A 26685-nucleotide genomic window follows, 5' to 3' on the forward strand; every position below is an offset into this window, starting at 1 on the left:
CCTCTGCAGAGTTTCCAATTGTTGGATATGCCTGGTTAGGTACATACCAAAGGAGGCATTATACTCAAAGACAGGTCTTATGAATGCCAAATACAGTGGAACAATGACTTCCTTGGACTTAAGGTGCCATGCCTTTGTTTATAAGTTGTTCAGCATAAAATGATTTCCTCACTACTGCAGGCATGTGATAGTCAAAGGTTAGATTACTATCTATGTGTGTCCTTAAGTTCTTGACTACTGGGTCAACTCTAAGTGGTGTGTTGTCAATATGAAAGTTACCAGGGGTGGGATGACTTCCTGAAGGATATTATTATGCATTTCTTGGCATTCAGTTTTAGTCCACAGCTCTGACACCAGTTATTTGTCTATGTCAGCTCCTCCTGGATAACATTTGTGTCAGTGTGAGATTCAATGACATATCCTAATTTGCAAAAATCTGCAACTTTAGTTAGCCAGAGACCACTGGTATTGGCCTTAACTTCAGAGAAGTAAATACCAAAAAGGAGCAGTCCAAGGACTGTCCCTGAGGGACTCCACTTGTGAGTGGCCTCTTTGTAGAGGTGGACTCCCCATTTATGACTTCTGAGGTCCTGTCTGTGAGCCAGTTGGCTATCCACCAGTTGACATATGAATTTGTACCTAACATCTTGAGCTTGTCAACAATGCCTGATTGGGGTATTCTGTCAAATGTCTTGGCCAGGTCAAGTAGGCAGTGTGAACAATGCTGCCCTCATCCATTACTTTGGTGACATTCTCAAAGAAGTCCAGCAGGCTGAGTAGACTTGATCTGCACTTGGTGAAACCAAACTGGGTTGGGTCCAGTGCCTGGAGATTTACTATATCACTATCGATCACTTCCATGACAATTCTTTCCATGGATTTACATAAAAGACTAATGAGACTAATGAGTCTGTAGTTTCCAGGGTCTGTAGATGGACCACCTTTGTGCAGAGGAATGACTGTTGCTGTTCTCCATTCATGAGGCACAAAGCCTGTTTGGAGGCTACAGTTAAATAGCAATTGTAGAGGCCATGATAGGTCATGTTTCATGCTATTTAGAAGGCATCCTGGAATATTGTCTGTTTGTACATGTATTAAATTCAGATGTAGTGCAATGACTGATCACACAACCATTTGTGATTATTATTTGTAGAAATACAGCTCTGTCATCTCTGAATGGCATTCATTCTTCTCTTATCTGAGCAGTAATATGAGACATGCAGGCTGTAAGGCATTTTGTATCATTCTCCATACAATGTGTGAGAATATTGCATGGCAAGAATATACAGTTTTCAACAAATGCAGGGGATGTTGGATGTTACTGAATAGAAAAAAAATATGCTGCTTGCTTACATTAAAACACTGATAGAATTACTTCTACACTTTGCAAGTCTAACCTGGCTGACACACCGACTGAAAGTGGACAAACACTATGTAGACCATGTGCTCCTCATCTGCCATCAAAGCTTTGATTTATTGGTATGCGAATAAGTAAATGTGTGTGTGTGTGTGTGTGTGTGTGTGTGTGTCTATATGTGTGTGCATGTCTATGTGTCTGTATGCATGCTAGTGTTTACATTTCCTCAGGAAATGAAGGACCTGTCCAAAGAAACCCTGGGAAAATACAAAAGCATCTATATAAAGATGCTTGCATACTTCACTTCATCAAAAACATTATGGAAGAAAGGTAAATGCCCTCTTAAAATAAAAGTGTTTTATCATATTGGCTTTTGAATATTCACTGTCATCTACCACTTTATTAATGTCCTAAGGCAGAAAACCTGTCTCCACTAGCTAGAAAACTGTGCCACCCTAGTTTGGCTGTCAGTAAGGCATAAATGAAAAATGTAGCTGTACTCTGACGCTTTCAGCTTATCAAAAAGACTAATGTGCATTTATCTTAGAGGTAGTTTCCAAATAAGATTGAAATAAAGCAGCAAAAGACTTATAGCAGATGCATATGGGGCCCACACAGACTGGTGAGACTCTGATACAAAGATATTTATAAATCATCCTTCATCAAGGTATCACAGGATGTATGCAAATTTCCCTGAAAAAGTGTCTCAAGATGCTGGCTATGGAATATACAATCATGCATAGTCAATTAATAATGTACTTGTGTCAACAATCCAGCATCCACTACCTAGAGACTTCTTTCATCTTTGTTTGGGATCATCAGTGCAATATAATTGGAGAGTCTGCCTATGCTCTGAACACTTAGCTTATACAAAGGCTTGAGGCAAAAAAGCAAAATTTCTTCAGGTAATGTGTGATATGTGCATGTTTGTGTGTGTGCATATATATATATATATATATATATATATATATATATACATATATATACATATATATATATATATATATATATATATACACATATATACATATATAATATATATATATATATATATATATATATATATATATATATATATATATATATATATATATATATATATTACATATATATATTATATATAAGCCACGGTGGTGTAGCGGTAGCGTTGTCACCTCACAGCAAGAGGTTCTCCCGTTTGATTCTCTGCTGGAGTGCATTCTATGTGGAGTCTGCATGTCCTCCCCGCAGTTGAGTGGCGTTCAAAAGACATGTGTAAATTGGAGTGCCTTTGTTGAAGGTTGGGCATCGGGCTGGCACCTCGGCACCATAAAAATTGACTGCCAATCATTAGCGGACTGGAGTTCTGCTGTGGCGACCCCTAACTGGGAAAAGAAGAAGATATATATATATATATATATATATATATATATATATATATATATATATGGGTCTAGGTTAGAAGATCGACAGCTGACATCACCGACAACGGATTAGCGGGCGCCAGATGATCGACACTCGGAAGACCGACGCTACGGATGAAAATGCCGACGCCAGGGATAGTGACTTGGAAAGAAGGCTGTATGAGTATGCGGTGGTGATGGACGTTAGGGTGCGAGTAAGGTAAGTGTGGATAGTGACAGTCTGTGGGGATAGGGGTGGGTTAAGTGAGTTAGGGTTAGGGCGCGGGTTAGGTAAGTGTGCGGTAGTGGTATTTTTTGGGTTAGGGGCGGGTTAAGTGAGTTAGGGTTAGGGCGCGGGTTAGGTAAGTGTGCGGTAGTAGTATTTTTGGGTTAGGGCGGTTAAGTGAGTTAGGGTTAGGGCGTGGGTTAGCTGAGTGTGCGATAGTGACGGACCTTAGGGTAAGGGTTTGGGTTAGGGTTGTACATAGTTGTGTGTGTGAGGTTTAGTGTGGGTTTGTGAGAATTTTGGTGTGCTTGTGTTCTGTGTGTGGTTTTGGATAGGGGATGTGTTTTGTTAGTTGATTGTTGTTATTGTGGTGTGTGCAGTGTATGGGGTTTCGTGTTTGTGGACTGTCGGTTACTTGTTTGTTGGGCATGTGAGGTGTCGTGGTTATGGTTTGTCAATTATGTGGTGTCGATGTTTCTGTTGTCGGTGAAAGTAGCTGTCGATGTTATAACCTAGAACCATACATATATATATATATATATATATATATATATATATATATATATATATATATATATAAATATATGTATAAATATATTTATATATATATATATATATATATATATATATATATATATATATATATTATTTATTTATTTTATTTTTATTTTACATTTACATATATCTGTATGTATATAAATATAGGACTCAGTCAGAAATACTATGTCAAGATAGAAAATAAACTTCATTATAAAGCTATCTAACATCAGTTTTTATATACCAAATGTTTTATAACATTGTTAGACTTTCCAGTTATTCTATACTGATAAGCCCAAGGAAGGAAAACTCATGTCTATAACTAGTAAAGTCTGCATTGCTGGTCTGAGTGCATTATGAAAGAACTGGATCTAGTTAGATATTCAGGAAGTAATGTGTTTGAACAGCTTTTTATTGTATTTATTTATTTTAATGGGAATATCTTTGCACAGATGTTTGTCTGTTTTGTTTGGATCTCTCTGGTTGGGTTATTTATATATATGCAATTGGACATTTTTTCTTTACTACCACAGAATTGTAGATTTTACATCTAGAAAGGTCTGCTGAACTAACACCATTACAATCACTGTCCTTTCAAAACCTTGCATATACTGTTATATTTCCTGTTACATTTATGTATAAGCAGGCAATAAGTAGTATGTCTAAGTTACTTTTTAAAACAAAACTGGTTTAAACTATGTTGTATTTTTCATTAATTATATTGTCTGGCTTCTACTCTCATCTGTCGTGTTTCCTGTGCACTTAGCACCATCCTTTAAACTAGGCTATTAAAATAATACATAATATGTGCAGCTGACCACAAACATTTTTTTTCTTTTACTTTTTTGTCTCTCTCAATTAATTTAGATTCTTGTCAGAAGGCTTATTGCACAGTGGAACACAAACCTAACAAATTATATGCACATTATTTTGAAATTAAAAATGATTTTATTTATCGCCCCATTTTGTTTTTCAGGGTATAATCTGCTTGTTACAGCTGCTCATGAATTTGGCCATTCCCTGGGACTTGATCATTCTGATGATGTTGGAGCCCTTATGTTTCCTGTTTACACATATGCTGAAGCCAAGGAATTTACACTTGGGTATGATGATGTTGAAGGGATTCAGAGTCTGTATGGTAAGATCCTTATTTCTTCTAACCAAAAACACTAACACTTAAATATCAGATATTCTTATTTTAATGAAGTGGAGTATCACTAGGGCATTGCACTTCCATTTCTTTGCAGTATATAGAATTTACATTTATGAAACCAAAATGTTAGTTTATCATTTATAACATATATATAACTGATTGCTTTAGTATTATCGGCAGTTTGTTGTACATCAGATATAATTAATGCACAGGTTAAAAAGTACTGCTCACTAACTACTAATACATATCAGTTAATATCACTCCATTCATAGAATGAATCTTCCATCAAAAACATATCTGTTACCTTTACAGAGTTAGCAAAATGTTAAAACAGGACCTCCTACAAAACCGCTTCAAAAAAATCCCCTTGGTTAACATACTCCACCCACTCCCTGATGGCGCAGAGAAATAAAGCATGGAAACTCTGGTCTAAAACTAAATTCCCCTCCACTTCCAACAGTACAGGCACCTACACAACCTCACTAAAAAAGCCATTAGCAATGACAAGAGAAACTACTATAATAACCCTCCTAAGTCATATCTTAATGACCCAAAAAGTTCTGGCATACAGTTAACCAAATCCTGCATCCTGGCAAGCCCTCCTCTCCCCAACCTAGTCCTTCAAGTACTCCTCTCCAGACTGCAACTAACTTTAGCACCTATTTCATAGACTCCATTAGCAAACTAACCAACCATCCTAAAAAGGGTTTGGAGGGTGACCTAATGGTTAAGGTGTTTGCCTCACAAACACAAGGCACACGGTTTGAATCTCACAGGGGACAATTGGCTAGGCTTAAAATGGCTCGCAAGGGCAGTTAGCTTAGTATTAATCTATGAACCTATGAACCTAATACCAGTACTGACAATACCCCTCCCAACAACCCTATTAAACCCTCAAACTCCTCCTCACCCTTCTCCCTAAAAAACGTATCTACCAACTACATTAAATCCCTGCTTCTTAAAATTAAACAGACGGTCTCCCACCATTCTTTCTACAGAAAGCAGTCAACTGCATTGCCCCACCCATCTCTATTCTCATCAACTGATCCATTACTGAGGCTGAAGTCCCTGCAACTTGGAAACAATTCTACACCTTACCTATCTATAAAGGAGGCAGCTCTACTGAACTACCCAACTTTCAGCCCATAGCAATCCTAGCACCCCTCTCAAAGATCTTGGAAAAATGTGTACACAAACAAGTCCTACAATGCCTCATACAAAAAAAGCTAATCAACCCCATCCAACATGGCTTTTGCCCCCAGACACAGTACCTCTGCACCCCTCATTTCTTTCATCAAATCCATCTCACAAGTTAGATAGAGACCAGAACAAACTTGTATTCTGCCTCTTTCTTGACCTCTCAAAAGCTTTTAACACCATATCTCACCCCCCTCCTCTTAAACAAATTCTCAGAACTCAACCTATCAATCTCTGCTATCTCCTGATTCTCTAGCTACCTAATCAATAATCTCCAATCAATTAAATGGCTCTCTGCTATCTCCCCTGAACTTTCCATAATGATGGGGATCCCCAAGGTTCAATATTGGGCCCACTATTCTTTAACATATTCACCAACCAGTTATCCATATCTACACCACAGTCATCCCTGGTGCAATATGCTGATGACTCCACAGTCATCACCATAGCCAATCCTCTCCCAGTCCGACAAACAACAACTCAGAACTCCTTTCATGCTATCGAAACCTGGCTCAACAAGAACCAGCTAATCCTAAACCCCAAGAAGACTAAACTTTTACTCTTCATTCCAAAAACAATGAATTATCTAAAACCTTCTTTCTCTAGCACTTCCCTCATTAACACACCCATCACAGTTGAAATTCATACCAAATTACTCAGGGTCATTATTGATGACCAGATGAAATTTGACCTGCATGTACTCAGTAACATTAAAAAAAACACCAAAAACTTGGACTCCTCTACAGGAAAAAAAAAACTTTTTATCCAGTAAAGCCAAGATAGCCCTATCTCATGCATACCTACTACCAACCCTATTATATGGCTCTCAAATCCTCAGCAATTTATAAACCACACTTCTCTCTAAACTGGAATCCACTTACAATAAGATGGTCAAATTTGCTGCTGAACACCCGTACTATTCTCACCACTGCTTAGCACTCAGGAAACTAAACTGATTAGAGCTTCCTAACTACCTTCTCCTCTGTCATATTCAGATAATTCACTCCATTCTATACCAGCTCACTTTCTGTCCAAGCATTCACTCTATCATCTCCCCCTACACCCCTCCCAAAACTCTTTGGAGCTCTAAACAACATCTCCTTTCTATATACAAGCCAAAGATTAACATTGGCAAGAACCTCTACAGCTATTCCCCAGCTAACAACTGGAATAAACCTCCATTGCACATTCGTAATGTTGTTGTCGTTGTTGTGTCTTTCGGCTTTTCCTGGTTAGGGGTCGCCACAGCGGAACTCCAATCTGCTAATGATTGGCAGTAGATTTTTAAGTGCCGAGTTGCCAGCCCTGACGCACAGCCTTCAATGAAGGTACGCCCATTCACGCATGTCTCCAGACAGAAGACGCTCTAGCTGAGAATCGAACGGGACAATGTCTTACCTAGTACTAAGCCTAAACACCAGTTCAAAAATGCAGTAAAAAAATCACCTAAGCAATACAAGACTATGTCAATGTAACTATGCCCCTGACTGACCTGGCTCCTCCATCCCAACTTGTCCCCCCCTTCTGTACTCCAGTGTTACCCGACTTGCTTTCTCTACAACTTTATTTCTATATATACTCCTTCGTATAGCCTCTCCTCCATCCACCTGCTTATTTTTACTGTAGACTCAAATACTAATTCTTGTGCCTTTTCCATGTCTCTGCTAAACACAAAGTGATGAATGTAAGTATTCTAATTGTATCCTTTGTACCCTGTGAGTGGACTAGATGCCCTATGCTAATATGTAAATCTAAAGTCTCTCATGTTAAACTAAAATAAATGTTTTCTGATGGGAAACATTTGTTTAAAGAACCATGTACTCTGTTACTTAAGTTAGATAATCAAGTGTCTATTGCCTTTTTTGTGGAGCTTTTCTCCCCAGGTCTCCACTAAAAAAGGGCTCTGACCCAGCTGGACTAACCCTGTCAACAAATGTAAAATAAATAAATAAATAAATAAATCAATAATAAATGGAAAAGGAAAATTTTAAATGTTTGCACGAGGAACATTCTTTCCCTAAAAACATTTTAAAAAATAAAGCATTGACATTGCTTATAGATGTTAATACAAATATTTCTTGATTGAAGCTTTAGAGTCGGCCCACTATATTGTCAGCTAAGAACCTATGTATCCCCAAGATGTAGCGTGATCTTTGTTTTTTCAGTGAACTGCATTCTACCAATGGAATGTTGACTTCATGCATAATAGGGCCAGCATTCTGTTTCAGCATTCCATACCTCTGAATTAGAAGTTATGTTCTTACCATAAAGTTCCATGTTAGTTGTCTTCTTCTTGCCTTATTTCTTGCTGGATGGGTTCGGAGCTGATCCTTGGCTCCGACTCGGCCTAATACTAAAGCTCGAGAGCTATTTTTACCGGCTCGAGGCTATGCTATGTCCCATAATGCTAGGCGTCATATACCCAGATCTCGTTTGATAGCTAACACTATGGACATATATGTCCCACAACAACAGAGAACAATCCACCTAATCATAGATACAAAAAGGGAGAAGGATATATCTATATATATATATATATATATATATATATATATATATATATATATATATATATATATATAATATATATATATAAGCCCTCTAGAAAAGCTAGCAAACAAAGAGGGAGCCAGGGAGCTAGCTGGGGAAATAAGTGAGGTGACAAAAATTCTCACAAGGTACTCTAGATCTCCCAGGCTAGGGGAATGGAGGGTGGGACGCAAGAAAGAAGGTGAGAAGAAGACAACTAACATGGAACGTTATGGTAAGAACATAACTTCTAAATGTTAAGTTGTCAGTCTCGCCTTCATTCTTGCTGGATGGGACAGCGTCCCTAGCACCTAAATCCTGAGTGGCTCAATGGAACAAACTCTTGAGTACCGTGGAACCAAAATCAGCCCTACTTCTGGAGGCCATATCAAGCTTGTAATGAGAAATGAAGGTATGAGGAGAGGCCCAAGTGGCCGCTGCGCAAATGGAATCCATTGGTAATCTTGCCTGAAAATCTATTGAAGAAGCTAAAGCTCTAGTTGAATGGGCTCTAGGCTTAGTAGGAAGTTCCCTGTTCCTCAACTGATAGACCAACATGATAAGACAGGACAACCACCTGGACAAAGTTACCTTAGAGACTGGTTGGCCTTGCTTCCCCTCCGCATAAGTCAGGAAGAGCTGGTTTGATTTTCTCATTTGCTTAGTTCTATCCAGGTAGAAGCGTAATTGACGGTGAACGTCCAAACAATGTAACTTTCGTTCAGCTCTATTGGTGTAATTTGGGAAGAAAACTGGAAGATCTATGGTCTGATTCAGGTTTTTCTCTGAGATTATTTTGGGTAAAAAGGATGGATTAGTCCTAAGTGACACTCTGTCTTTGTGAAAAACAAGATAAGGAGGGCGAACACAAAGGGCTTGAAGTTCCGAGACCCTTCTTGCTGAGGTATTGGCTACTAAGAAGAGTGTTTTCCACAAGAGCAACTTCAACGAACAAGAAGCCGCCGGCTCAAAGGGAGGAAGAATTAAGGAAGACAGTACCAAATTTAAGTCCCATAGTGGGGGAGGATCCTTAACCAGGGGCCTAAGTAAAAGGGTACCTTTTAAAAAGGCTTTGCAAAGTTTGTGGGACATGATGCTGGTCTCTGACAAGCCAACGTGAAAATTTGCAATGGCTGCCAGTTGAACTCTAATGGTAGCTGAGGAGGAGCTCAATCGAAAGAGTTCTGCTAGAAACTCTAGAACTGTCTGGACAGGCGCCGTAAAGGGGTCCATGTGATTTTTCCCTGCCCAGACAGAGAAACGCTTCCATTTTCTAGCAGGCAAGGCAGAACCATCAAAGGGGGTGTTAGTGAAAGACGCCTTGAAGGGGTCAGCAAAGTTGCAAAGCCACATCCAGGTGTGTCTCCTTAGAGCAACACCCGTGCCTGCAGCCCTACTCGCTCCATCGGCGGCATAGGAAATGAGCCACATGGAGGAGTTTGCAATAGAGTTCAGGGTCCCTAGCTGGGAGTTGATCTTTTCCTGAGACACCGCAGCTGATGGGTCCTGTAAGGTATCACCTAGTTCTCTGAAGACGGGTGAAATGGCACAAATAATTCAGCGAACGCATGGCAAAGGTCGCTGAAGAAAACATCCGCTTGCCATACCTATCCATAGTCCCAGATTTATTATTAGGAGGATGGACAGGAACTGAAGGGTCAGCCAACTCCTTCTTAGTGGCCGCCGCCACCACCATGGCATCACCGGGGCCCCCTTAGTGAGGAATTGTTTGTCCGAAGGAGCTGTAATAAATTTTGTGAGCCTCCGGGGAGTTGGTTCCATAGTATCTGGAGCCGTCCATGCCTTCTGAGCCACCACATCCATGAGTGGGTAGAAAGGCGGGGATACCCAAGAGGTGGAAGGGCGAGAACCAAATGTGTCCAGGTACACCGACTCGTCATCGGAAGGGTTGAGGGCAGACCAGTTCCCCCTCTGTTTAAGGATCTCTAGGATGTCAGAAAAGGAGACATCCTCAGAGGGGGACCTTGGGGACCCTTCCGAATCCTCCTGGTCGGTGTCAGATGTCACTGACTCCGGGGAGTCCACATGCTTCCTCTTGCATGTCCTCTTCTGAGGTGGCTCCCCCGCAGGATCAGGGAAGGCCTCAGAAGAGGAGGATATGCCCAATGGGCGACCTGGAGCGTTGGTTCTCCGCGCTTAGGTTCGGGCGGGTAGGCAGACGCTGAAGCAGGCACCATGGAAGGAGAGGCCGATAGGGCCGACCGTGGCACTGGTATAGGAGCCAGCATGCTCCTCATGACCTCAAAGGCGCCCCTATCAGGCAGAGAGGAGGGACCCAGCTCCGAAGAGATGAGAGCTCCTCCCGGCACCGAGAGGGACGTCTCTGAGGCTGATGTCAGGGCCGAGCTCACCTGCGCCGACGCTCTCAGGTTCCGATGCCACTCACCCCCTCAGAACTGACGAGGAAGTCTCAGTGCCCGGATCCCTCCAAGGACGGAGCCAATGAAGGGATCGGAGCTGACAAAGGAACTGATAAGGGTGGAATTGGCTCTGACGCCCCCACGGTACCAACCCCGATGACCTCTGGCTCCGAGCTCGAAGGGATAATCGGAGGAGGAACTGGATCAGGCATTGGGGAAGCCGCTGTCTGTTGAGATGGGCTGTGCAATAACTGGGTGAGCGCCTGCGACTTCAAGAGCCTACTGACTACCCTCTCAAGATCGTGGTCTGAAAGCCTGGAAGATCTAGAGGAGTGAGACCTATGGCTCCACTCTGACAGCAAAGGGGACTTCAGAGCCGACCTGAACGACTCCAATGAAGGAGATCGGGAGTGCTTTCAGCTTGGACATGGCTCCGATGCCAAGGCCGGAGCTGACTGAGGCCTCGATGTATTGGTTCCGGCCGGAACCGACGAGGCAGAAGAAGGTCCACTCGGTGCCAGCTCTGGACATGGAGCCGACGGTTTGGCGGGCTTAGAAGGTTTGCCTGACAGAGACTTGGTAGGAGAACCTTCGGGCTTCAATAAGCCCTTAAGATGAGCTTATTTCTGCGCTCTTGCAGGACTCTTGGGCTAAAAGCATGACAGATAGAACAAGAGTCCTGCATGTGCAGAGTGTCCTAACAATACACACAAGAAGTGTGACCGTCTGTCAGAGACATCTTCTGACAGCACGAGTTACACTTCTTGAATCCCGATATCTTGGTATCCTTAGACATGGTACCACAGGAACAGGACAACAAAGTCTATACAAGTATACAACACAAACACAACACTTGACAGACACTCTAAAAGTTACTATAATAACAACAGAATTCCACACACACACCTACTAAAGGAACCTGTATAACCCTACTGTACAAAACTACTATAAAAAAGAGGGTGGGGAAGGCCTAACCACCTTAAGGATGGAAAATAGTTGGAAAACTACTACTAAAAGGGGGGAAGACTAGTCGGGAGACTACTAACACTATCAGAAAAAAAATAGAGAAAAAATATCAATAGAAACTAACTATAATTATAAAAAATTTTAAATACGACCTGGAGCCGGTGAAAACGCAACCTCGTAGCTGAAGCGGCAAAAGAGATCTGGGTATATGATGCCTAGTATTATGGGACATAGCATAGCCTCGTGCCGGTAAAATTAGATCTCGAGCTTTAGTATTAGGCCGAGTCGGAGCCGAGGATCGGCTCTGAACCTATCCAGCAAGAATGAAGGCGAGATTGACAACTTAACATCTGACATGAGTAGAGAGAAGAAAGGAAGAATAAGGCTGGACAAGAAATAGTGTGCATTAGTTAGAAACAAACCCAGAATGCAAAATATATCAGTGTGCTACATTTTGAAAACTGAATTTCATTTAATTTTAAATGGACATTTGAAGATGTAATCTAACCCACATCTTCTCTCCCCTTACACATCTGCATAGAATCCCCCCCCCCCCGTTGTACTAAGTTCCTCGCTTCCTTCAGCACAACATCTCAGTTTGGTAGAATGACTTACGTAGTATAATGTATCACAAAAAATATTTTTAAATATATATATATTTTAAAGCAAATGTGGGCAAAGAAATTTAACGAATCAAAATCTCTAGAATCTAAAACACAGGCATGGAGAAAAAAAAACACAAATAAAATCACTCTAATAGTATGGCTTGTTGTGGGACCATGTTCTAACTGAAGGACAGAGTAAATTAACTAATCAAAGGTAAATAGACTACCCAGACATCCAGTTTGAAAGAGGAGTCTATCAGCAGTAGGCAAAAAGTGAGGGGACCAATGTCCTTTTCTCTAAAAAAATTAAAAGTGCCAAGTCCAGTACATTAAAAAATAGTGATAAGTATAAAAAAAGACTATTGTACTAAGACAGAGATTTGGGAAGAATGATGGAGAAATTGTCACTTTGTCATTTTGGTAATGGTTATTATTATAAATTCTGGGAATTAGCTTTGGAGCCCCAATGCATCTCAAGTATCATTAGTTTAGTCTAAAAATACTCCAGATAAAGTACTTCCTGAGTTTTAAAAGGAGCTTAATAGTTCCATGTTGGTCTCTGTTTATGCTACCACTGAGCAATTCATTTTTGTTGGCTGTCTGGTCACTACTCAGCTTCATTGCCCTTTTCATTCTGTAATTCAATTGGCCCTTTGCCCCCACATTTTTCCTATGCCACTGTAATATAGAGTTTTTATGAGGTTTTAGGTTGTTTGAATCACGGTTATTTTATCATTTTGAAATTGGAATGCTTGTAGTAGCATGATGAATTCCAGTCTAGAGATGAAAATGTTCACCATATTAGGCTTTTAAAATAGTGTTATATTCACCTTTTCAGGGAGCACCCATTTGTGTTTCTTTTGAACATTAAGTTTTGTGTTGTGCACATACTCTTCAGTGATTTAGGATTTTTCTTTCTTATAAATGAGCTTACTTAAAATAGTTTGTTTTACTTATTTTTAAATGTGTGCCTTTTTAATTGCTTTACAAACATTTCACATTTTTAAGAAAACACAATATCTTCCATCATAGGCAATCTTTCTATTACGCAGGGTTTCTATAAAGCAAATAATGCCTTGCGTCTGTACAGGGACAATTGTTCTCTTTTTGTGCTCATCAAACATTAACTGAATTTTTAGAAACAAAGACTGCAATGTTTTCTACCATCCTTTCAATACATGATGGTGAAAACTTCACAGCTATCATTGTTGCATGAGAAGTGCCAAACATTCATAGCTCACAACTGTTCAGATTTTCTCAGAATATCCAGATTTCTGATTGGTTAGTTACTCATAAATTTGCAGTTTTCTGGCAAATCACTGATAATTCATAATGTCAGATATTTGATTTTCAGACATCATATTCTTCAGAAAATTCATGCAAATGCAAGACCTGTTATTCTGTCAACTTTTAAGTTTGTAAGAGCTATATTAGCTAGTTTTGGGCCTTTGTACCCCTGTTATTTGTGGCTTTTTCAGGTTTCTTGCTCTAAGAGGTTGAGAGGTATGCCACACATGCTTCCTTAATACACTGGCTAATGTGTTCATATTGGCTTATGACAATATAAATCCACCCCTGTTTACCAAGTGTTATTGAAAAATGTTCTAATATTCCTGGATGCTTCAGAGAGGTCTGATTTTTACTAATGCCATTCTACAAGTCAGCATTACTGCATGTCTACTGCAACATGAAAATGCTGGCAACAAATAACATACTCAAGAACCTGCCCCCCCCCCCCCAAAAAAAAAAAAACTTGTAAACATACCATGTTGTCATGTTGATGAGACTTTTCACGAGAGAGATGTGAAATAGCAATGCATATTGTGATGAAGTCAATTGAAATATTTTCAGGTTGGGGAATATCAAACAACCCTTGTCTTGTGTTAGTAAATCCATTCTATGGGGAAGTCAGCAAGGAGGGTAAAACTTAGACCTTAGTTTGTTTATACTAGTAATAGTATAAACATTAAAAGTAATAACTTGTAGAGGTGCTGAGGATCAGAGATGATTTAAAGCTTTTAAATCATGGATCACTGCCAGCATACCTTTGACATGTATGCGCTTTTGTCTGTCCTGTTTGTTTCATGGACCTTGTACTTCATCTCCTTTCATAACAGCCTGGCATCTGTTGTGACAGACTGAAGGGGAGGGGGAAGAGAGAAAGGAGAGCTGAGGTGAGAAAGAACTGGTTCACCAGCCACAGTACCTCCCTTCTGACAACCCCCGGCACATGAAACTGAAAAGAAAAAGAGTGATGATGCTCAGGCTAGACTGACCTGAAGTACCACTGAATTTTTCTCATGTGAATTCTAGACAAGGGACCATGATAATTATAGAGGCCATAAAACCAAGAATCCTAAGAAAGTCCCTCAGAGATGTCAGAGGTTAGTAGAAAAGCTCAGAAAAATTTATTTGTATAGTTCTACTTTATCCAAACAAAGAAAAGCCCTTCCTAGGGATGAATCTGGAAGAAATCCTAAAAAAGTATTGTGAGAAGGGATAAGAGATGATTTCTGTAGGTTCATTTGAAATCTTAGCCTGATGAGGAGTTTCTTGACACACACCAAAGAATCTCAACAACTGAGAAAAAGTGTCTACAACTGTTAAACATTTGTCAAAATATGGAAAGTTCTGAATGCCTTGAAATCTGCTGTAAACAATTACTGACAGCAGACACTTTGTACATACCCTTGGTGCAATAGATAGCCCAAAGAATAAGACAGAGAACCAATAATGCAAGTCAGATACAGAAAATCATAAGAAATGTCTGAATTTCTAGAAAACTGGTTTATGATTAGGTCTAACATTGCCATTAAACTAAGGGAGGATATGAGTGGTAGAAGTGTTTGGAGGGATAAAGTTTTGATTTTGGGACCTTGACATAGAGATTGAGAGAGGAAAGATCTAGAACTGGTCTTCAAGTTCCCTCTTTCTTTGGCACCAGAAAGATACTTGAACAAAAACTTTTGCCTGTTTGGTATGAGGGCACTATTTCTATGACCTCCTCAGAAAACATGAGCTTCAGAACTGGACTAAACAAGGGCATTTGTTTTGCAGGATGAGGAGAAATTCCATGAAAAAGGGGGTCGAAATTTCCATTGCCATCTGTACCCTTTTCTGTTCTTCTCAGAACCCATTTTCTGAAGTAATTTGATGCCACTGAGGAAATTGAAGGTCTAGACTGAAGACAAGATTTAAAGGATCACCAAGGTGAGAGGGGGTGGAGTTTGAATGAACAAATAGTCATTCTGATTTTTTGGACTACCCTTGGTTTTAGGGTGGGGGCTTCTTCTTTCTTCTTTGAGCCTTTTTGCCATTTTTTTTTGAAATTTTGTTTGTTAGAACCCTTTTAAGATTGCTTATTTTGCTTCTTAACAAAGCAAGCTGAAGAACAAGGACATTTTTTATTAAACATTAAAGAGGAGAATTGAAAAATTTGGCTTACCCCTTGGATCAGTTTCCCTCACTCATCAAATATTTTTATGGCATCAGCAGCAGAAGGGTTAAACATAACATCTTTGTCAAGGGAAGAATTTAAAATCTCAGTTTTAACATCTTCTGGTAAGTTTTGAGAACATAAACAAGGACATTTTCTCATAAGTGATCCAGTAGCAGCTCTGGATACACTATTAGCAGAGCACTTTGTGGAATGTTTGATTACCTGAGAAGCAAACATATTTAGGGAATTTAATGAGCATTTAACCTCTTAAAAGGAAGGTTAACAGTTAAACCAAAAAGAAAAAAATGCAAAACATGTTACTCATACTGCTAAGAATGTTTAATAATTAAAAAGTCCACCAGATAAGCACTTTCATCTTAAACTTTTACAAGACTTCATCAAAGAGCCATTTAAAGCAATGCATTTTATGCCCTTTCTTGCGTCACATGATACATATACATACATACATACATACATACATACATACAAATATTTCAAGAACAGGCATTAATACCCTTCTAGCTTGCCAATATACCAAAACACTTGTTCCCGTAATAAGTGTCCAGGCTATTCTTAAAAATATCTAAATTAGTACTTGTTTAATGTAATTAGGTAGTCTGTTACATGCATCAACTACTCTGTTAGAGAACTATTTAGTACACTTCTCATTACTATAGAAACTTCTACAAAGGTTATCTGTTGATTCTCTAGTACTTTTTGATAACCAGAAACATTCCCAGAGGTAGTTGTCTCTAAATGCCCTATATACCTGAATAAGATCTCCACTTAAATATCTGTAAGAGACACTGTACAAGTTCAGATATTTTAGTCTTTCATAATAACTTAAATTTTCACATCCATGGATATTTTTGGTATGTTTCCGCTGTACTCTTTCCAGGTTACTCATGCTTGTTTTCTTATAGGGTTTCCATATTGTTTTTCCATACTCAAGTTTGGGTCTAATGTAACTAACAAACAATGACTTCATCATTTTTAATTTCCTAGACTTTCTAAATCTTTTTATACAACCTATAGTTGTATAACTATCATTAACCAATTGGTTGACATGATTAGAAAAACTCATAGCTGAATCTACCCATATACCCAGGACCTTAAATGAGTCTATAGTTTCAATCACTGTGCTCTGTATTAAATATTCACCTTTCAACTTATGTCTCCCAAATCTCATCTGCTTAGTTTTTGATATATGTATCAGCATATTTATTTCCTGCACCCAAATGGTCAATTTAGTCAAGTTATTTTGCAAACATGCCTTATCTGTAACACATGTAATCAGTTTACCCAATTTCATGTCGTCTGCATATAGACTCTAGAACACCTCAAATGAAAAAGTTAGGTCTGAGAGATACAATCTAAACAAGTAAGGGCCTAGGACAGAGCCCTGTGGGACACCTTGATAACTTGTTTATTGTTTGGAAGGATGGGAAAGCAAAATACCGTGGTTCCTGGAATATATCAATGTGAGTACTAATTTTTTTAAATTTACATATGAGGTGGGTGAGGAAAACATATCTTATCTGGATATTTGGTTGACTAAAGATAATATTAATAGATATTGCACTCCAAGGATTTACCAAAAACAAGTTATTCAAATGTTTTTCTGCATGTTACTAGTTCCCACCCTATGTCAGCAAAAAAAGCAGTCATTAAGGAGCAATTTGTGTGAGTGGCCCAGATGGCCACATTGAATGAACACTTTCTAGATGAATGCTTTTTATTAAAAGATATGTTTAAGAAAATTGGTTACCCTGAAGAGACAGTGAATAAGCTCATATTTGAAGTGATAAATAATAGGCAGAATAATTATTTTATTTTACCCCTATCATGATTGATAGGAGGGATATAAGCAATGCAGTAATGGAGCATAACTTGAATATAGTAAATACAAAGTAAGATAGCTTATTTATTACAACATGCACATAAGATAGCAATTTGATTATTAGGGTCCTAAATAAAAACTGGAGTATAATTAAAAATGACAGAACGGTAAAGGAAAAAGTGGGAGAAAGACCTAGAATTGTGTATAGAAAAGGTATAACTCTGAAGAATATGTTTGAGGCTGAGGGAGGAAATAATAATAAAAAACTTCAGCTTGTAAAATGAAAAATGAATAAATGTGGACATTGTAGTTATTGTAAATATATTTAGACAAGAGAAAGATTTTTGACCAATTACCAATGTTTTAAGGTACAAGGAAAGTATACCTGTGATACTTCAGGAATAGCCTATTTGGCCTTATACCAAAATTGTCCTTGATACTATATTGGCAAAACTGAGAGCAAACTAAAGGATAGAATTGATGAGCATAGATATGAAATAAGAAAAAAGAAAACTTCTAACTCTCTGTTTAAACATACACAGGAAAATCCAGGACAAGATTTTAAATTCATGATTATTGAGAAACTAATCCCTAACATCAGAAGGGTGTCATGGGCACTGTTCCTGAAAAAGAAAGAGCCATACTGGCATCTCCAACTGAATGCAGGAAGTCAGCCACACTTAAACAAACTGTCTTCTGTTTCTAGTCTTTTGAAATTAAAGCACATTTAAGATAGGTACAGTTTTTATAAGAAGTGTTAACACTTGAATGAACTTGTATTATTATATACATACACACACACACACGCACACACACAGACATATATATATATATATATAGATATATATATATATATATATATATAGATATATATATATAGATATATATATGTTGTTGTTGTCTTTCGGCTTCTCCCGGTTAGGGGTCGCCACAGCGGAACTCCGGTCTGCTAATGATTGGCAGTAGAATTTCACGAACGCCGAGGTGCCACCTCGATGTTCAACCTTCAATGATGGCACACCCATTTACGCATGTCTTTCGAACACCCACCCAACTGTAGGGAGGACATGCAGACTCCACACAGAAGGCACTCCATATATATATATTTCTTTTTTCTCTTTGTTATAAATTTAATATGATTAATCAAATATTTAAAGTTTATTTATAAAGAGTTATCAATTAAATGTTTTGGATGTGAATGTAATGTCTGTAATGGTTTGTGAATATTTAAGGTGCTCAGGGTATTTTAAATTTTTGAATTAATTCTTGTGGAGGCTTGGCCATCATATGACACAAGACGAGATATAAAAATGCATTGCTTTAAATGGCTCTTTATCTATTGAAATCTTGTAAAAGTTTAAGACAAAAGTACTTATCTGGTGGAATTTTTAATTATTAAACACGCTTAGCAGTATGAGTAACGGGTTTTTCGTTTCTTTTTTTTTTTTGGTTTTAATTAGTTTGCTTCATTAGTGTTTTTTGTGTTTTCAAAGTTAACAGTTAACTTTCTGATATTCTCAAAACAAAAAAACACAAGTAAACATTTTAACATGTGAGCAGTTTCAAAATTCTGAAAGCTAAAAGTAGCAGAAAAATTAACTTTCTTCCCAAACCTATTTAAGGTTTTCTGATCCTTGTCAGAGGGAATGGAAATAGCTTTCACTATATATTTAGCAATAGATAGCTTTTGCAGGCTTAGATTTAGGGTTACAAAAAAAGATATTTGTCTACCTGCAGTACTTTGCATAGGCTATCAGACTTTTTAGGGACAGGTGGGTGACGGTCAGGCATGCTGCAGATTGTTAAGAAAACCCGCTCTAATGATGATAGAACTGGAAGAACAGCTAAAGGCTAAGGAAAATCCAGTTGTAACAAATCATAATACATTTGCTTGGAGGATGGAATTATATTTCTGTTCCCACTGACACAATTCTTTCATTTTAGCTATAGTTTCAGAAAAAGATAACAATAACTCTTCTAGATGGAAATATTAAAAACACTTTCCTCAGACTCAGGATCTTCAGTTTGATGAAGAATTCTTCTTAAGAAAAGCACTCCCCTCCATACATTCTTCTTCTGAATGTTAATCAGTGTCAGAATGAGAGGGAAAGAAACAAGGTTTAAAACCTTAAAAGTAGAGAGTTATTCCTCTGCTAAGCCCAGCAAATTGTCCTTGTCCATAGCTAAGGAAACAGGAAAAATAGCATTCTTAATGCACTGCTTTCTATTCCTGGGAGAACCACAGGGAAAAGAGACTCACGTCAGGCATGTCTCCAATAATAAGGCACCTATGCACTGCAATGTGGTAAGACTTCATCTGCTCCTTCCACCAAGACTGACAAGAGTGGTTCTTCCTTTCCCTGACAAGAAAATTCAACATCCACAGAGAATGTGTCTACCTCTCGGTCCTTAGTGGCTTCCCAAGGAGCTATATCAGAAGGGCCAAGAGATGATGAGGAACAATCCATGTGGCATTGGAGGAGATGTCCTGATGCTTGAAGACTCTTTAGAAAATGTTTTTTTTTTTTTTTGCAGAAACAAGGAGACTGGAGATCCCTCCATAGTTAAGCCACGGAAAGAAAATGAAGCCTGGATGCGTTATTAAACCTGTTGACAGAAAAAGTCATGTTCTGAGGTACAAATTACAGTGGGAGTCCACATAAACACAATATTCTGCCCCTCAGTTCAATATTCTACATAAAACAGTAAAAAAATAAATAAATAAAAAAAACACATTTTCCACAGTTTTTCCTAAGTAAAAATGCTTTGAGCAGACATGATAGTTCAAAAAGAACTAATTTCCTAGAATAAAATACACTTTTTGACAGAAAAAAATGCTTTCCTTAGAAAAAAAGTGGAATGTCTTCCCCAGAAAGGTATTTATCTGTCCAGCCTTGAAGGATTGCTAGCTGAGAGTCCCACAAAGTCTGTAGAGGGAGTACACTTCAGCGGCAAGAAAGCTCTGAAGCTTTTGATAGTCAAACTGCTCTTTTTATGTGACTTTGCAAGAGCATCAGCAGTTACGACATATGGAAGATGTACTGAAGCATTAAGAACTGGCCGGTGGGTATATCTTTGGCAGTATCTAACCTAAATAGTTTAGGCTACTGCAACAATGAATATCTTCTATGTCTCATATTATGTCTGCCTAATTCCCAGAGACATTCTGATCCACACAGAGAGCAATTTTTTCCCTATTGTTTAGGAGGCACTCTTCCAGGTTTAAAGGGTGTTTGTATTTATTCATTTACTTTTTTCTTTCTTTCTTTTTCTTCTGCTGCTTTAAATCTGCAAGATAATCCAATGTTTCAGCAGAATTTCACTGTTTCTTTTTCTGTACCAGAGAACTGCTGCACTTACAAATACAGTCTGTAATAACTGGGTTAGTTTGTGATGTAATTCTAGGGGAATACAATATATGTCAGCACTGGAGGACACGCCGAGGATGTTTTACATATTGGCTACATCATTGTCCTCATACATAAAGCCTTTTTTAGGCAATGTCAAATAGACAAATCTTCCAACATAGCAAAATCTACCCAAGGAAATCTAAAGGTGTTACTAGTGAATGCCGGAGTCTCAACAAGAAGCTCTACTCCCTCCAAGCTTTCCTCGCCTTGGAGAATGCAGACATATGTGCAGTTATCGAGACATGGTTTAAAGCAGCAGAGACAACCCCAGCTGTGCAAGGCTTCATTGCCTACAACACATTTAAACCAACAACTGCACAGACAGGGACTAAAGGTGGAGGTGTCTTGATCTACCTCTATGTTGGCTAAACAGGATGAAACAATGGAATTTCTCCACATCCAGATTACCATAGACAAAGTCCCATACCATATTCTAGCAAGCTATAGTTCACCCTGTGCTTTCTATGAAGCTCATGGATCATACTTAGACCTATTGGAGACACTCATCATTCAACCAAATGCCACATTCATTTGGGCCTTTAATTATCCCTCTATAAACTGCAAATCCTACATATCCTCAAATTTGCAGGTGCAGAGGTTCCTAGACTTTGTAAACCACAAACACTCTGGACCAGTTAGTGCAAATGCTTACTAGAGATACAAAGATAGTTCTGTCCCTCACAGCACTGAGACAATGATGATTACTCCTCAGCTTTCATCATTACCACCACTTTTTTCACAGAAAACATAAATGCCTATGTGCAGGGTAGCAAATGTATGTTCAGTCATAACTTTACAGTTTAGTGCAGGTTATACTGATGAGCACTACAATATCTATCACCCAGATCTCATACCTCCATCATATGCTGGTGAAATGGGGGAACCAGATAAAGTTTATGTGACCATTGTCAGAATACAGCTCTTTTGGGGGTTAGACTTGGGTGTAAGCTGGTAGTTTAAATGGTTCGGCCTGATTTCTTTATGGAAACACTAGGAGGTAAATGGTAAGTGTGCGAGTGTGTGTGTGTGTGTGTGTGTGTGTGTGTGTGTGTGTGTGTGTGTGTGTGTGTGTGTGCATGTTGTGTTAGCTGATATTTTTCATTTTCTCTAAACGTACAGGATGCTTTTCTTGAGTTGACACATTAGAAACTTATTTGGAATTTTCCCTTCCTTTTGCTATCTCAGAATGTCTACGCTTGGACTTCTACTCTTATAAACAGCCTGTTGAAACAAAATAATGAAGTGCACCATGAATGTCTCTTCGCTTTATATCAGTGCAATTTTATGATATTTTACATTTTGCCTAATGTAACACCAAACACTCTGATATCCCATTCTTTAATTTCTGCTATAGTCAAAACAGGCAAGTAGACATCACTCTATCTCCCGCTAGTCTGGCTTGTGCTTATATGCTTGAATTATCAGCTCCTTTAAAAAGTCTATGATTTGCATATTTTAGCTGTTCAGAATTTTGTAGAATGTCTGGATTTTTCCTCTTGTTTTAATATGTTTCGCAATAAATTTGTAGTTTTCTGGCAAATCATTGAGGATGGACTATAGCTACTAAATCATAACAGCTACATGAGTTTCAGACCTCATATCCTTATGAAAGTGCATGTCAATGAAAAACCTGTTATTCTAACACATTTCTAAGTACTTAAATAGTAGTATTTAAAATATGTCCCTGATTTTGGCCCTTTGTTCTCCAATTAATTTTGACTGTCCACATTTCTTGAACAAAGAAGTTGAGTAGTATGACAAGCATTTAAGACCAGTTTCCAGTTTATACTTCTGCAGTCATAATTCCTTCTAGATTTTGGCCTTGATACTCAGAACTGCTTATCTTAGCTCCATGTGTGTTTTTGCTCGCAATATGTAATCATTGATGGAAAAGGCTTGCAATATACCTCACAGGTAGTTAATCATATCTTTGCACTAGCTGTAGAAAAGCAGTTATCAAACTCTTGGACTAGTCTGAGAATTTGTAATGCTTACTGCTGTCATGCTGAATGTTTCACCAAAATGGTTATAATGCGTTTATTTATGTGGTAACAAGATAATTGAAATGGTCCATGTCAGACCCTTGTCAGTAATGATCTGAGCTACAAGGGCAAAGGTGACTGTAACTCTGGCATTTCATCTACGTCAAAAGATATCCATGACCCTCTACTCTTTTCCCTTATTTAGACCCATTATAGAACATACTGCCCTCTTTGGAATGTACCTATCAAAGCACCTTATACAACTTGAAATGGCCCAATGATTCCTAAGTAAGTTTTTTGGTTTAAGCCACTTAAGCTATATTGACAGGTTAAAATTCCTCTCTTTGTCTATTCTGTCTTATACAGACTCTTGAGAAATGACATTTGTCTAGTGTTTATTGCTATGGAAGACCCTATGCTTTTTGGCCTTCTTCATCTTCATAGAACAAACAGTTTAACAGACATCTAGTCTAAAGACTGAAACCTCCATTGTATTATCAACAACATTTACTAGCATGATTTATTTCTTTGTTTCTTATCCAGTGCTTTCCCTGCCTTCGAAACAGACTGACTCTGCAAATCAAGCAAAGTACCTGCTTGGTTCTTTTGAAAACTAACATCAACAATTACATGGATAATTGCAGATCCAGTGGCAGGATTTAATATGAATGGTATTCTTTCCCAAGACAAGTGGTCTACTCTTTTCACTACAGGGATAATGTGGCTAAGCTTCTCAATGTCTTTATAGCTGTAAGTTTAGTATTAGCCTAGGAACCTCTCCATGTATGTATAGATCAGGAGTAGCTGATACTACTATTGTGATGTGAGAGGTCAAAGGAAACTAGCTTACTTAGACAAACTCCATGCAGGTAGGGCTACAAATAGACCCTATGCAGACAACAGCTGGTTGTTAGGACTGAATCATGGACACCAGCACTGTGAGAAAGAATCCTTCAGCAATAAGCCACTATATTGACTGACCTTCAGTTCCATCTTCATGCTGCTGCTGTGTCTGTACTTTAAAGCTATCCAGATGTACTTCAGGAGCTGAAAGAACTTAAAACTCACCGTGCTAGTAGTGCAAAGGGCTGACGGATCATGCGTCTCACTTTCTTCCTCTGTGTATTCAGAGTTATAGCTGAGCCAAGGCTACATACAGTCTACTAGCAATAAACCCGAGAGGTGATTGTCTAGATGCTCTCCTCAGCCTTATCTGACTCAACAGCATTGCAGTTTTGCGTGGTTATCAGTCATTTTGGCCTGATGGTGGCCAATGAGGTGCCTCAAGAGACATTTATGAAACAGTGTGACAACCAAAAAAGTGCATGAATGAGAGTAACATGACAGTAAAAGAAGTTTCAATTTTGGGACAAGTTAATGATGTGCAGGAGACAAGAGAAGAAAATGGTGCAGTACTGTACTATATTAGTAACATTACCTAATACAATTGATTAATGATTTGATAGGACTGGTCCACCTCTTGTACACTCTAGCAGCAAAGTCAGTTCATGCATTTATTCAGAGGCAGCTTCTCTTAGCAGATGCTAAACTGCAAACAAGAGTGAAGCACAGCAAGTGAAAGCTAGATAAGCAGCAGGCAGGGATTATAACAACAGAAACAAAGGATGTTTCATCATAACATTATTGGCAAGTTGACTGTGACATGTTTTTTAAACAACACAAATAACTGAATCTTGCAGTTCTGATTTACTTTTAATACATGCTAATACATGTTATTGATTAGTTTTAGTAGTTAGTAAAACCTACAGTTTGAAGCCATATTTACTATTCCTGGGACTGTAATGAGTGAAGTTATGCTACAGTTGGCATCTTGAAAATCTCAATTAGTATTAGATGAATTTCTAGGGCATCCCACTACAGCTATCATTGTTACCACATATTTGTTTAACAGACTCTTTCAGGAAAACAGAACATAATGACCATGAATGATTTTTTTCACTTATTCAGATCATCTATCCCCTATAAAACTCAAAACACTTGAAGATTGCTAATACAATCAGTAATTCACAAATCATTGACACCAAACAAAAATAGTGGCACACAACATTGGCCAGAGCTTGTCTCTAAGGCAGTCACTTCTTAGCAAATTTAAAAATATAGGCACCATATGACCCTTGCTGTGGTTTGATTCACAGAACTTAAGGACCAACCAATCCAGCAAGAAATAATTTCTATTATGCAATGACTGGCTATTAACATTCAAAAACAAGCATGCTGATTGGTCAGCCCAACCAGTATGCCCGTTGCAGATTAAGAATATATTTTGCTTCTGTTGAATTAAAGCCATTTTTATTCACATCTCTGGCATTTTACTTCTGTTGGATGAAAGCCATTTTTATTCATATCTCTGGCTTCATAAGTCCATTTTTTTACAAGTGGTTCAAATCAGGAATATACCCACAGGAAACTTCTGGCCACTAAAGTATCATTGAGTGGCCATACTTATCTATTGCTGTATTAAAAAGAAGAAGCAAAAACACTTAAAGTAAAGACACAACATCTTTCAAATTTGCAAGTTGTTTGTAAGGTTCTAAGACAACTGCGATGGCCTGCAAACAAGAATAATGAGGTATGTTCAAAAAACAAAAATCAAAAATACACCTGATCCTTCTCATATGAAGACCATCGCAGCTGACACAATACCTTATGATCCACTTTCACATGTACAAGTAAGAGTACAACATTCACGATCCAGAGGAACAAGAGAGACAGGACAGAACTAAAAGGAAAATCAGATATGTGTCTTTACTTTGTCATAACGTACTTGATTTTCATTGTACTTCTGCCCCGTCTCTCTTGTACCTCTAAACTGTCCATAGTGCAAACTTTTTTTCTTTAAAAAAAAAATTAAAGAAGCAATGGAGATATTCCTTTCTCTGCTGCTTTATTGCTAAAGCATGAATGTACCATGTAAGTGTGGGAACGTAAGTTCCATATGCATTTACAGTACATCAGGCAACTCCAACACACAAAATTAAAGCAAAGACCACCATGGCGCCATACACAATGACATTATTTAAGAAAGCTAATTTTTTTTTTCTTAAAAAATGTCATTGTATAATAGCAATAACCCATGGCTGGGTGTGGATAATGCTGGATTTACCCATGTCTGGCTTTGCTCTAGTGAACAAACCAAGCCATCCGTGGGTAAATCCAGCATTACCCACATCCGGCCATGGGTTACTACTATATTAGTAACACCTTTAGTAATTTCCTTTATTCTTTAAAGATTTCATTAGACTGATGGAATCCCACACAATTTAAATAGGACATTATAAAATTACTGCTTGATAAAACCAAATAAGAAACATTGTTCATTCAATTAACAAAACAAACAAAATAGACATATAAAATGAGTAAAACCAAAAGCAATTGTTAGCAAAACTAATACCTAAATGCATGTCATCCAGGTCAAAAAGAGTATGATCTCTCTTAATGCCATATTTAGATCACTTATTGAGTACAACACCTTCATAATGTACATTCTAGGCATATTATGCGACTGGAAAGGCCACCCAGAGGTTGCAAACCAAGAAGGTTGTTGGCCTAAAGCTATTGAGGTACCAGGAAATGCTTTGAAGTGTTATCTCTTTCCATAGTTTCTTATAGACGCTTGTGGAATAATCAATGCCTTGCTCTCTGTGTCACTAAGCACCTTGG

The 26685-nt window shown here is 38.3% G+C and overlaps 1 protein-coding gene across 1 annotated transcript in view; it reads left to right on the forward strand.

Moving 5' to 3' along the window:
- The window catches only part of LOC122802790 (collagenase 3-like), a 143328-nt gene that overhangs the window by 21609 nt on the left and 95034 nt on the right, over window positions 1-26685 (forward strand). The window contains exon 5 of the mRNA XM_044072584.1: window positions 4479-4640. Coding sequence (XP_043928519.1) covers window positions 4479-4640 — 162 coding nt within the window. The remainder of the gene's footprint in view (window positions 1-4478; window positions 4641-26685) is intronic.

This window comes from Protopterus annectens, chromosome 5.part0, assembly GCF_019279795.1.
Source record: "Protopterus annectens isolate FY-2018-M chromosome 5.part0, PAN1.0, whole genome shotgun sequence".
NCBI classification, from domain to species: domain Eukaryota; kingdom Metazoa; phylum Chordata; order Ceratodontiformes; family Protopteridae; genus Protopterus; species Protopterus annectens.